The 13,896-nt window shown below is 42.9% G+C and overlaps 1 protein-coding gene across 9 annotated transcripts in view; it reads left to right on the top strand.

Moving 5' to 3' along the window:
• TMEM212 (transmembrane protein 212) overlaps positions 1-13,896 on the top strand; it is a 60,180-nt gene that overhangs the window by 31,193 nt on the left and 15,091 nt on the right. For 4 of the 9 annotated variants that reach the window (XR_008297820.1, XR_008297819.1, XR_008297817.1 and 1 more), the window contains 2 exons: positions 7,760-7,819; positions 9,119-9,252. Coding sequence is in view for 2 of the 9 variants with exons in the window: in XM_027061442.2 (XP_026917243.2) it covers positions 7,760-7,819; positions 9,007-9,330 (384 nt within the window). In the remaining 7 variants the exon portion in view is untranslated. Of the gene's footprint in view, positions 1-7,759; positions 7,820-9,006; positions 9,331-13,896 lie in introns of those variants that run through there. The other 5 variants (XM_027061442.2, XM_053221209.1, XR_008297816.1 and 2 more) reach the window with 4 other exon arrangements.

The following is a 13,896-nucleotide window of genomic DNA, read 5'->3' as shown; positions in this document are numbered from 1 at the left end:
GTCTCAATTTTTAAAAACTCCATCTAGTGGGACTTAATGATGGTGAGTAGATGGGAGAAAGCCAAATGGTGCGAGTGTGGGACTGAACAAGGAAACACTTTGATGATGTTTTCCTTTTTTCTTTTCTCTTCCTAATTTTTTAAATGTTCATTTATGTATTCTGAGAAAGAGAGAGCAAGTGGGGGGAGGGGCAGAGAGGGAGGGTGAGAGAGAATCCCAAGCAGGCTTTGCACCCTTAGCACAGAGCCTGATTGCAGGGCTCAAGCCCACAAACAGTGAGATCATGACCTGAGCCAAAATTAAGAGCCAGACGCTTAACCGACTGAGCCACCCAGGCATCCCCTCTTTTCTTTTTTAATACATTCTTTTATATCTACCTCCCAGTCTTGCCGGTCTGCTCTTTTCCCCCATCTCCTACCTGAAACCATACGTTCATTCAAAGAAACAGTTATTAAACATTTACCAGAATGCAAAAATGACAGTGACGTTTATTCAAGCAGCTTCCACACTTTTTGTTGATGACCCAGAGTAAGAAAAACATTTTACATCCAGGACCTAGAATGTACATAGTTGCATGTATATAGTTCTCTCTAGATAAGTAGTTAGATTTTGATACATATATAGAAATAGAACAAACAGCTTCAAAAAAACAATATTTTACCTTCTGTGTAAAATGAATTGATATTTTCTATTCTATTATTTTTTTTAATTCTGACTACAGAACTGACCCAGTGTTTAATAAAACCATAATTATAGTCCAACTCTGTATTCCTTTCTTGTAATTCTTTGCCTATCCCTGCAGCCTATCATAGAACATTCAGCAGACACTGAGAGTTGATTAGGATCACAAATCATTGAATATAGATTTGCTCTATGCCAATATCTGTTTTATCAATTACTCCCAGAGAAATGACAAGGTCTGTCTCCAGCATACAGCTAGTTGGTGGCTATTTGATTTTGAGACCAATGGCATAGGGAATTGGAATCCGAAAGGTAGGATTTGGGGAGACGGAGCCTATGTTCAAGTCCTGATTCTGACATTCTTGGTATATGGTCAAGAGCAGGACCCTCACTCAGCCAGTTATACACTGCTTTACCTATAACATGAGGAATTTTGTAGGTAAAGAGAGTCCATGCAGAGCTGTCTAACCCTAAGATGCTCAGTGAGAATGACCAAATTTGAACAAAGACTGTGTAATAAAGAGCTTCCCCAGTTTTGAAGTTCTACACACATGCTAGTTAATACATGCCTTTCGTCTGTGCTGTGAGCGAGGAAAATTTCTACCCTCCAGGTGCTGGGAGGGTACCCTTCACATGGGGAATTCATTTCCTGATTTCAGGGGCACAGAGGAATGTTCTGGCACCAGTTGCTTAAGTAACTTTAATTCAAAGTAATCAATACACCAAAGTGGCGTATTTGGGGGCTGCCTGCCCTGAATCCCATCCGTGCCCAATATCTGTCCAAACGCTTTGATCCTAACCTCTTGCTGCCTGCTCACTTGCCCATTCCATTCCCTGCCGAGTGGCTGAATTCCCCATCCTGTTAGCTTTGGGACCTCATCTCCTACCACTCTTCCCTTAGCTCATTCCATTCCCTTAGTCATCACACTGGCTCCTTGTTGTTTTCAAATATTCCAAGGTGTGTTTTTGCCTCAGGGCCTTTGCACTATCTGTTCTCTGCCTGGAGCTTCCTCCCACACAAGGTTTATTCTCTAACTTCCTTTTAATTCTTTGAAGAAATATCACTTTCTCATTGATGCCTTCCTTCATTACCCTCATTTCCCTATTTAAAATTGTAAATCTCAGGGTGCCTGGGCGGTTCAGTCAGTTAAGCATCAGACCCTTGATTTTGGCTCAGGTCATGATCTTATGATTCTTGAGATCTAGACCGGCATTGGGCCCTGCCCTGACAACGCAGAACCTGCTTGGGATTCTTTCTCTCCCTCTCTCTCTCTCTGCCCCTCCCCTGCTTGCTTGTTCACTCTATCTCCCTCAAAATAAATAAATAAAACTTTAAAAATAAATAAATAAAATAAAACTGTAAGTCTCTCCCACAACTGGCATCCCCAGTCTCTCATTCCCCACTCTATCCTTTTCCCGATGGTCCTTATCACCATCTAATATACTACATAATGTACTTATTTATTGTTTGTTAATACCCCTCCCAACAAAATGTATATTGTACAACAGTGGGGATTTTTTTTTTCTATTTTGTTTACTGCTGTGCCTCCAGCACTTGGAACAGAATGAGTCACATACTAGGTGTTCCATAAATACTGTTTGATAAATATGGTTGAATAAGGGAATGAGTCCGTGCTCAGGTGGTACAAAATGCATCATATCATTGAACTCTCATTAGGTTGCAAGGACTAAAAGTCAAGCCAGTATTCACACTAAAGCAGGACAAAATCGTCATGAAAAGGAAAGCAATAAGAGTGCTCACTCTTTCAGTAATGTCTAAGTTTGGAACAATGTGATTTTTTTTTCTTTTTCTAGTGAGTTTCCTAGTGAAGCACAGCTCTGTCTGATCGGGGTCAACTACAAAAGGTCTCTGACTCGTGCCACAACTTTCCTTCCTTCCCACTTCTCAATGTGCCTGAAGAGTGAATCTTCCTTTGGTGGAAAGACAATGTGTGCATTTCAATCCTATTGACATTTCCTTTTGCAAATGACTCCATATCCCTTCGGAGACTTAGAAAAGATAGATTTTTACAAGCAGAACAGAACTTTGCATTTGTTCAGTGCCTTCATTTGAGACTTTCTGAATTCTTCAAAGTATCGGTCCTCAGAACTCTCCTCACTCTACTCTGATAGCCACATGATAAGCAGTTTTCCTAGGATTTCTGAACTAGGTTATTTAAAGGCCATCAGCTGCCAGAAAGTATGCAGCAAGATCACAGTGCCTGATGGACCGGGCTCTACTTGAATCCCGGAAAACGTGGCTTGGCACCCTCCAGTGACTTAGTTGATGGCAAGCAACAGTGCTGTATCCAGAAGCCTACCTGGAGACAGGAACTTGGGGAAAGGTGGGCAAGATGTCCCGTGCAGGTCCCAGTTTCCTCCTCTGTCAGAGAAGGGACTTGATTGTACCATCATCACTCAAGCCTCTTATAGCTTCAGTGGTCCTGAGATTTCCAAACACCTGATGGCCAATTTCCGCTTAGATATCCTAAATTTCTGTAAGCCCAGCTTGTTCCCCCAAAACATCTCACCACCAAAAGCAGTGATTTCTTCTCCAGACTTTCCTGGCTTTGAACTCGATTTCAAACCCTAGAGTGACTTTTGATTTCAACCCTTCCCTCCAAACTAGTGCTTCTTAAACTGAAATGTGCATATGAATCACCTGGGGATCTTGTTAAAATGTACACTCTGATTCAGGAAATCTGGGGTGAGGCCGGGCGCCTGGGTGGCTCAGTCGGCTCAGGTCATGTTAGAGGGTTCGAGCCCCATTTTGGGTTCTGCGCTGTGCTTGGAATTCTCTCTCTCTCCCTCTCTGCCCCTCCCCTGCTCGTGCTCCCTCTCTCTCTCTCTCTGTCTCTCTCTGTCTCTCTCTCTCTCTCTCAAAATAAATAAATAAACATTTTTTTTAATTTTATTTACAAAATCTGGGTGAGGCCTGAGACTCTGCCTGTCTCACAAGTTTCCAAGTGATGCTGATGCTGCTGGTCCTAAGACCACTCTGACAACAGTGTGCTAAACCAACCCACCCTCAGCCTCACTCCTACCCCACTGCATCCAGTCAGTTGCTAGCTAACTTCTATTTTTCCCGTGAGGCATATCCTTATCCATTCTTTCCTCTTCATGCTCGCTGGGCACCACCTCCCCCTCAACTCCTTACCACTTCCCACCCCCACCCAGGTTTCATGCCTACATGACTTTGATAGCCAAATTGTGGGAACCCATTCATTAATGAATCATAAAATCCATCTATTGCATAGCTAGCAGCATTTATAAAAGTAGAATAGAATAGAATAGAATAGAATAGAATAGAACAGAAATGGGGCTCAGGGGGGGTCAGTTAAGCGTCCAACTTCGGCTCAGGTCATGATCTCTCAGTCTGTGAGTTCAAGCCCCGTGTCGGGCTCTGTGCTGACAGCTCAGAGCCTGGAGCCTGCTTCAGATTCTGTGTCTCCCTCTCTCTCTGCCCCTACCCCACTCATGCTCTATCTCTCTTACTCTCAAAAATGAATAAATGTTAAAAAAAATTTTTTTTGAAGACCCAATTCCGACAGAGATGCCTAGGCCTCACCTCATTCCTACCCAGCACACACTTGAGCACAGGCTTGTCTTTCTAGACCTCTGCTGTGTCAGTCAAGCTCCTCCTTCAAAAACCTTCAGTGTTGTTTCATTGTCCAAACGAAGCCGAGATATGTTAGCCTGAATTTTGAGGCCCTTCTCAACCTAGACTCATGTGGCTTTCAAGCCTGATTTCCTACTCTTTTCTACCAGGAACCAGAGCTCCTGCCCCTCCGGGCCCCTGTCTCACTGTTTCCCAAGCCTGGCTGCCACCTTCCCACCTTTACACGCATTTCTCCCACTGCCCAGACTGCCCTTCCCTCTGCCATCTCCTGCTGAAATCACACCCATCCCTCAAACCTGCTTCGGGTCCCGTTTCCCCCATGCTGCTTTCTTCCACGATCGTTCCCCCTGGAAGCGGTATCTTGTCACTGGGCCCTTCTCACACGGAGTGTACTCACTCTTCCTGCCTCATTTTGTGGACATTCTTATACGCACATTACTTTCACATCTGGACTTCAAATTCCAATGAAAGTTGGAGCCACTGTGTGTATGATTATTACTTGGTGAGCTTGCTTGTCCCATTTATCCTCTCTGTTCCATCTTCTAAAAAGTAGGAGAAGATCAGGGCACCTGGGTGGCTCAGTCGGTTAAGCTTCCAGCTCTTGGTTTGAGCTCAGGCCGTGGTCTCCTGGTGGTAATGAGATCAAGCCCCATGTCAGGCTCCATGCTGAGTGTGGAACCTGCTTCGGATTCTCTCTCTCTCCTTCTGCCCCTCTCTCCCGCTCATGCACACTCCCTCTCTCTTTAAAATAATAAATAAATAAATAAACTTTTTAAAGTCAGAGAAGATCTCCATCATTATAAGGATTAAATGAGTTATCACATGTAAAATGTTTAGTGTAGTGCCTGGCATACATACAGTAAGGGCTCAGTAAATGTTAATGTATGCTATTATGCCATCTGCAGAGTGCCTATCACATCCCTTGTTGGCAGTAGACTCACAACAGATGTTTATAAGTGAATAAATTAGCCCATATTAAAATGATTCCTCTAGGGGCACCTGGATGGCTCTGTCGGTTAAGCATCTGACTCTTGATTCCAGCTCAGGTCCTGGTCTTGTGGTTCGTGAGTTCGAGCTCCATGTCAGGCTCTGTGCTGTCAGGATCTCTCTCCCTCCCTCTCTCTCTCAAAATAAATAAATAAAGTGATCCCTCTAAAAGTTTCTATTACTGTTGTGATGCCTCCCCGCTTCCTTCAATTCATCTGCTTCTGGGAACCTTTAGTCCTTTATGTCCTTTACAGGGGGCAATTTAAAGATCCTGTGGGAGGGCCCACAATTATCATCCGACCAGAGTGTTAGTTGCTACCGTTGCAAACCCCAAGCAATCTCTCTGGAACTGCCTGTGGAGCAGAAAGCTAGCCTGGCAAGAAGAGTAGAGAGAGAGCAGAGTGCAGGACTGGGCCTTCTCTCCGGGCTCCTATCTCCCCAGGCACCTCCTCTGGGTCCTTTCTGAAACCTGACTGCCCTGTTGTGCCCAGCTCTTGCCTCTCAGACACCGCCTCTCACATTTCCTTTTCCCATTTGACTTCTCTCCCCTACCCTCAAAACTCTTCCTTTTTCTTTCTTCCCTCTTCCCTGTCTAAATACAAGAGTTTAAAAAAGAAAAGAAAGCAAGAAAACAGGAGGCTATGACTCAGGGGACACCCGCCCTCTGTCTTGCAGGCATGCTGGACAGGGGCACCAGGGAAGATGGGTGTGCTCGCCCCTGAGCCACCTCCGTCCACAGGGTGGGTTTCCCAAGTTACTGAATGGCATTCATACACCAGCCTACTCCATGAAAGATCTTTTCAAAGTTTTGTGTAAACAAAGCAAAATTCAAGCTGGCAGCTACAACCAAAATATCAGGCGACTGCAATTCGGCTGCATTTTTCAACTTTTGAAAGGAAAGAAACGGTTCATGCCAAAGTGGTTAAGGCAACCTGGAATCTAAGCGTCTAATAATGTCAGCTCTCTCCTTGGAGTTATACCAGGAGAGGAGTGTCCCCTTTGCTTTTCTCTTGTTTGCCCCTGTGTTTCTCGCCCATAGAGGAGTAACGTGCGCATTGGATGCCTTTGCCTCTGAAAGCGTAGACTGGCCCCCGGCTCAGCATCAATGTTCAATTGCTCTTAATAATTCTGTTTTGTTGTGCTATTTATGCTGGCTCAACCTCCACAGGGTCCCTTGGAAACTTTCCTCTTGAGAATCAAGCCGACCTCTTTCGACTACAGATGGTTCTGTTTTTATCCACGGGAGTTTTATGGTGTGGCAATGCCACGTCTGGAATTTCAGCCTGAGCCACACGAGAAGTGTTGTGTGAACGTACATGTGCACACTTCTCCCCCACCTCTCTCGAATTCTCCAAGTCGGGCGTTCAAGATAAAATATGCCAGGAAAATGAAAAGCTGGATCTAAAAAAAAAAAAAAAACCAGGCTGGACACAGAAGCTACAAAAGCAGCATATCACAAAACCATATTGTTAGAAGCTCTGATTTCCACCCCCTTAAATTTGTTGATACTATATATACAGTCATGTTTATTTCTCTGTCAAGAACCTAATTCGTAACTGCTTTTACTCCTGCCCTCATTCTATATCTGGTTTCAGGCATGTCTCTTCCTGGTTGTCTCTCTCAACCTCAAAACATTCCCTGACCAGGAACAAATGATTTATGGGTCAGGAATAAGCAGTTTCCAGGCTCAGTGACCACAAAAGGTCTCCTTCACCAGACCCGGAGCTGAATCAAAGATGAGCCCAGAATTCTTTTTTCTTTTTCATTATATATTGCCCTGACACCATTCCCTCTTTTGTTGAACTATTTTCATTCTGCACTTTGGGTCTTTTTCCCTCAACGGAGGCTATTAAAAAACAAAACAAAACAAAACTTTTGAAAAGCTGAACACCAGTGCACCCAGAACAATTAATGTCCCGCCATGCATTCACTCTAATTATAATCTTTGTTACTTGAGAAACGGAGATCACATATTTGCATCCCACCAGTAGGCTGAGGCTCCTGAATCTCAAAAGAAAAGCAAAGAGTAAAAGATAATGCTGTTGCTGGGCAAGTTTTCAGGGTTCTGTGACACATTTCCTTTCCGGTTCCTCCCATTTGTAATTTTAGCAATTTGTGGGAAAGATGAATGATAGACAATTAATCAAAATAAAACATATGGCAAGGGTTATAAAGCCAAGCTTTTACTGCAGTGATACCTTACAGTAGGGGAGGTTATAATTGCAATGGCAAAGGCAACACAGAAAATTAATAAAAAAAAAAAATGAGCTTGTATGAATCATGTCTTTATGACACTGATGGCTTTTTTCTTCATTGTCATCCCAGATGAGGAAGAGATCAGAGCCATAAATCCATTTAGCCATTTGCTGTTCTTTCTAGTTCATAATAAAGTTGTCAAACCGTGAGACAGATTGAACTCTTTCCAGAGGTACATTCTATCATGGATATTATTTTTCCATTTTCCTTTCACAGGCCATCATGACCGGTATACTTCTGCTGGTGGCTCGCAAAGAGTGGACCAAGAGATACCTGGTAAATATATAGACCTTGAGTAGGATGGTTGAATAGGTTTGAAGGTCAAACCTCTACCAGTTCAGGATGGAACATAGAGAATGTGATTTCCAATTACAATTGAGTTCCTTCTGATTGATGCCTTACTATGACGGATTTCAGTAATAAACTGGCTTTAAATGAATATTTTTTATTTTTATTTTAGAGAGAGAGAGAGCATGAGTGGGAGAGAGGGAGGGAGAGAGAGAAAGAGAGAGAGAGAGAGAGTCTCAAACAGGCTCCACTCTCAGCTTGGACAGAGCCCGATGCAGGGTTTGATCCCAACAACCCTGGGATCATGACCTGAACTGAAATCAAGAGTCGGACGCTCAACCAACTGCCACCCAAGTGCCCCTTAAATGAATAATTTATATCTGATTTCTTCTCCAAACACTTTCTATAAGTTCCTGCGATTATTGTAAATATTTAAGTATTCCAATTTGGAGAGGACAGAACCAATGTTATGCTCCCAAATTTCATTCTGAATAAATGGATCTATAGGCTCCTCTGTTTTTAATAATGTATGTTTAAGTCTCAACTCCTCAGCTTGGGATGTCCTTCCACTGTCTCTGTTACTTCTCCACCCCCCCCCAAAAAAAGGATGGGAAGTCTATGATACATTGCATTTCAATAGTAGGGAGCCAAGTAATCCCAGGATATAGAAAGACTACTTTGTTCTGATCATAGATCTTCCCATGGCTCAAATAAGTGTGAGTCACCTGGGAATCTGGTTAAAATGTAAATTCTCATACAGTAGATCTGGGGGAGGTATGAGATTCTACATTTCTAACAAACTTCCAGGGATGTCAGTGCTACTGGACCACGGACCATGCCCTGACTAGCAAGGTCCTAGGATAAGGCAGGGATTCTGGTATTCATCTTTTTCCCACCGTAAGCTGGCTCTTAACACATGATAGAAGATAAATAAACACATGTTTGTTGAATGGAATTCAATTAGTTTTTGGCTCAGTTGGCTGATATGTTATTCTCCCAGAGTGTAGATTCAAGAAGAGAATAAAAGGGCCTAAAGAGAAAATTGTAACCCATTTCTCCTTCACTTCCCAGTAAAAGAGATTAATATCCAACAACGCTTTCTTTCTCCACATCGCTGAGAAGCTTTTGAAGAATCTAGTTTCCAAAGTAACAATTTATTTTTGTTTTATTTTCAGTGGGAAGCTAGTTTCACCTTTGTGATTCTAAGCATTATGGGATGTCCACTTCATTTTGCGATAGCCTTGGAATCTGCTCTCCTTGGTCCATATTGCTTCTACTCGCTTTCAGGGATTGTGGGGACCGGTTACCTCGGTTATGCAGTTGCCTTCCCTTTTCCATATGCAAAATTCCCATCAGCTTGTGTGGACCCACCACACTATGAAGCGTACCACCTGACGCTTCAAGCCTTCGACCTGTGCCTGAGCTTCGCCATGTTCTGTGTGTCCCTGACAGTATTCATCAAGCTTTCTGCAGGACTTATCTGGAATAGACACATACATGTAAGTTTTCAGAAAGGGGGAACCAGTTTTTTCCATCCTGAATGCTAAAATGGAAAGTCTGCCATGTTAGTACTTGATCTGTCTCCCTTACTTATCACTGTATCTTTTATAATCAGACTTTTCCCACTGTTTCTACTTCTACTCCAGCAGAGAGGCTGATATACACCAACAACAAATTTACCTTTCTAACTTTTTCTAAGATGGCTAATAAGAATATTAATAATATTTGGGGCATCTGGGTGGTTCAGTCGGTTGGGCGTCTGGCTTCGGCTCAGGTCATGGTGTCACGGTTCGTGGGCTCAAGCCCTGTGTTGGGCTTTGTGCTGACAGCTCAGAGCCTGGAGCCTGCTTCAGATTCTGTGTTTCCCTCTCTCTCTGCCCATCGCCAGCTCACATTGTCTCTCTCTCTCTCCCTATCTCTCTCAAAAATAAACATTAAAAAATTTTTTGAAGAATATTAACAATATGATAGTAATTGAAGTATGAACTGAATGTTTACTATGTATCAGTGTACTTCCCATTTCACACATAGTAGACTATAGCTAAAAAATGATGTAATTTGAGGGCTCCTGAGTGGCTCCGTCGGTTATACTCCCAACTTCGGCTCAGGTCATGATCTCACGGCTTGTCTGTATGAGCCCCACGTCAAGCTCTATGCTGACAGCTTAGAGCCTGCTTCAGATTCTGTGTCTCCCTCTCTTTCTGCCCCGCCCCTGCTCATGATTTATTCCTGTATCTCAAAAATAAACAAATATTAAAGAAATAAAAAGAGTTATGTAATTTGCCCAACATCACACAGCCACTGAGCAGGAGGACCAGATTCAGAACCCAGAGCTATTTTTCTTAACAGTTCAGATTTATCCTGGGCTTCTCGTCACCCACATTGTATCCTCTCTCCTTCGCTAGACATCAAGATGCATAATTCTGGCCTCCAGGAGGGTTAGAGCAGGATCAACTGGGAGAACAGTACAAGTGATTTCTGATTCCAAATTCCTACATCTGATATGGGTCACTCCATTGTGGGTTGAACAGCCTCCTCCTGGAAAGAGGTATTTCCCACTGCAAACTCTTATACTGGCTTGATGATTCAAGTTAGTTTTATATTAAGGTCAGGTGAATTTGAGTTATGTTAGCCAATTTTTTTCCCGGTTTGATCATATCAGCACAGATCAGCAAAGCTGGAAGACAAGAACTTGGCACTGTCAATACCTTTTGTGGTCAGTCTTGTCCTTTCAACTTCTACATAAGTCTGCAAAGGAAATCCTGTACATTCTTAGGAACAGAGTTGATTTTGCAAGGAGGCTCACTGAGAGTTGAGGCTAGTAGACCAAAATGACCTCCCCTGCTGTACTGCCAGTGCATCTAGAAGTTTAGTATTTGAAATTTCTCCCTTGTGGGGACTATCCCAACTTCCTAGAGCCCTTTTGTTAAAAGGAACATAAACCCAGGAGAACTACACATTAAAGTGTTAGCCACCCATAACTCCTTGGCATCAGACATCTGGCTGCCATCTTTGGGCATGACACCTAAAGTTTAACAATGGATGGAGGTCAGCGAGAAAACTATGAAAAATTATGTCCAGAGCTTGGTAAGCCAGCCTCATGGAAACCCAATAGTGAAGCCACCTGAAGTTCCTGGAAAGAGAAAAAATTCATTGAGAACAAAGCAAAGTTCTCTAAGTTTAGAATTTTTTTTTTAATTTTTTTTTCAACGTTTTTTATTTATTTTTGGGACAGAGAGAGACAGAGTATGAACGGGGGAGGGGCGGAGAGAGAGGGAGACACAGAATCGGAAACAGGCTCCAGGCTCCGAGCCATCAGCCCAGAGCCTGACGCGGGGCTCGAACTCACGGACTGCGAGATCGTGACCTGGCTGAAGTCGGACGCCTAACCGACTGTGCCACCCAGGCGCCCCTCTAAGTTTAGAATTTTGCCTTTGCCCATCTTGCTCAAAACAAGTGTGATTTCTAAATTGGATGCAAGATCCAACACGACTACAACATGTTGCTCAATGTGGATCAATAACATCAAAATCACCCAGGGTTCTTATCAAATCAGATTTCTGGCTTTCATCCCAGCCCACTCTTATGGCAGAAACTCAGGGGTTGGAGGCAGGGAATATGCATTTTTAGCACATGCCCCCAAGAGATTCTGCTAAAAATTCTCTTCCTAGCACAGGATTCTCTTAGTGTCACTTCTGGACAGAATCTCAGTTTTCCCATGTGCATAAAATGCAGCACGAGTTTGGGTGAGAGCTCTCGATAAATTTAACAAGCAGCAAATCTTTGGTGAGCGTTTTTGGATGATTTGACACCACTTAATCCATGGTGGTGGCATATCATGTTTCATTAGCAAGGATGAGTGGCTGACATAATGGGATATGAGGTTCTGTATTAATAAATACACCACCGCCTCCCCGAGCCCACAAGGAGCATGTGCAGCTTGAGCAAACCTTTGTTACCATGTTACCATGTAGAGATCTCAGTAATACTAGGCAGAGTTTCCAGCAGTGAAATAATGTATTGTTTGTCAAAATTCTAGAAAACATATAACCTTCTTAGAAGAAATGGCAGATCACTGGTCAGGATATAGAATTCTACATGGTGATTCTGCATTTAATGAGCCTCCAGAGAGTTTGGATGTTAGGTTCCCTATGTGCTGGAAGAGACAAATCATATTTTTAAAATTTTATTAAAAATTACAAATGTATTAAAAGCTATATAAATACTGTAAAATATGCTGCTGATTTACTCTTCTTTCATATATGTATCAATGTAAATAATGCATATGTAAATACAGGAATATTTATGCATGTAAATGTATGTAAATATCAGGAAAATCAAAAGCTGTGAAAATTTTTAAAAAGAAGAAAGTGATAGTTTAAGGAAAGATTTGGGGGAAATTGTATTGTGTTAGAGAGTAAAATCATTTTTTTTCATGTATGTAATAGTCAATCTCACGATAGCAAATATTCACTTCTAAGAGTTTTTCCATAAGTCTGAAAACACGTTTTCAGAAATTTATCAAACAGTCCCTTAGGAATCACCATAGTCATCATTTCTCTCTTCCCTGTGCCTTTTCACTTTAGGAGAATTGAAGTCACCTTGCATCCCAGGCAACTCAAACTATTATAACAAAATACCATAGACTTGGTGGCTTAACCAACACACATTTATTTCTCATGGTGTAGGAGACTGGAAGCCCAAGGTCAAGTTTCCAGTAAGGTCGATCTTCACTGAGGCCTCTCTTCCTGGCTTGCGGACGTCACCTCACTGTCCTTCCTGGGCCCTGCTCCTGGACAGAGAACTCTGTCCTCTTCTTATGAGGACACTAATCCCTTCATGGGGATCCCATCCTCATGACCTCATTTAAATTTAATTTTCTCCCGAATGACTCACGTCTATATACCATCGCAGTGGGAAGTAGGGCTTTAACATAGTGATTTGGGAGGAAGACGCTAACAGTAGATAGCATCTGGTTGAGGGTCACACAGTGTTGGTGTGTGTGCGTATGCAGTCAGTTGGTCCCCAACTAAAACCACAGTGAGAAATGCTTGAAAGAGGCATAAAGGGTTTTGCTTTATGATGACTTTGATAAAAGCATTATATGAGTGCTACAGACTGAATGTTTGTGTCTCTGAAAAATTCATGTTGAAGCCCTAACCCCCCTCCCCCCTCCCTCCCCCCCTCACCCCCTGCACTGTGCTGGTATTAGGAGGCGGGGCCTTTAGGAGATAATTAAGTTTAGTAAGATCAGGAAGGTAGAGCTCCCATGATGGGATTAACTTCATGATGCCCTTATAAGAAGGTGAAGAGGCCAGAGTCCTCTCTCTCTCCACCACATAAGGATACAGCAAGAAGGTGGCCATCTGCCAAATAGGAAGAGGGTTCTCACCAGATGCTGAATCTGCTGACACCTTGATCTTGGTCTTCCAGCCTCTAGAACGGTGAGAAATGTTTGTTGTTTAAGCCACCCAGCCTATGGTAGTCTGTTACAGCGGCCCAAGCTAAGACCACAAGCCCTTCCAAATTTTCCAGGGCCTCATGGGAGGAGCTGGAACTGGAAAAAGAGTTAAGAGTCCCCGCTTCTGTGGCTACATGAAACACCATGAAGTGACCCTGTGGGCTTAGGACTCAGTGCAGGGGGCAAAGGAGCACCGCATAAGATTAAGTTGAGACACTAAAACGCAAAACAACCATAGCCGAAATTGTCTACATTCTTGGTCCAGTAAGTAATAAAGTGATGGGAAAGGAAAGAATTGGGACGCCAGACGTGCTGCAGCTGTCCCCTGCAGCTACTCCGCCCCTCCCCCACGGAATGGAATGGCTCCCTGTGTTTTCCTTTCATTATTCATTGTTATGTTTGGGGTTTTGTTTTTTTGTTTTTTTTAATGAAAGGGGAAAGAAAATATTTTCCCCCTTAACATGTGATACAATGGTTTTATTTTTTTTTTCTCAATGAATTGAGAAATATTTGCTTCCCATAAAAGATGTAGGTAAACCCTCGAAACAGTGAAAAAACATATGAGGACAGAATATTTATCAGTGGAGGACCATCTTCCTCCAAA

Source organism: Acinonyx jubatus, chromosome C2 (assembly GCF_027475565.1).
Source record: "Acinonyx jubatus isolate Ajub_Pintada_27869175 chromosome C2, VMU_Ajub_asm_v1.0, whole genome shotgun sequence".
Classification (NCBI taxonomy): Eukaryota; Metazoa; Chordata; class Mammalia; order Carnivora; family Felidae; genus Acinonyx; species Acinonyx jubatus.
This window is presented reverse-complemented; position numbering and strand designations above follow the sequence as displayed.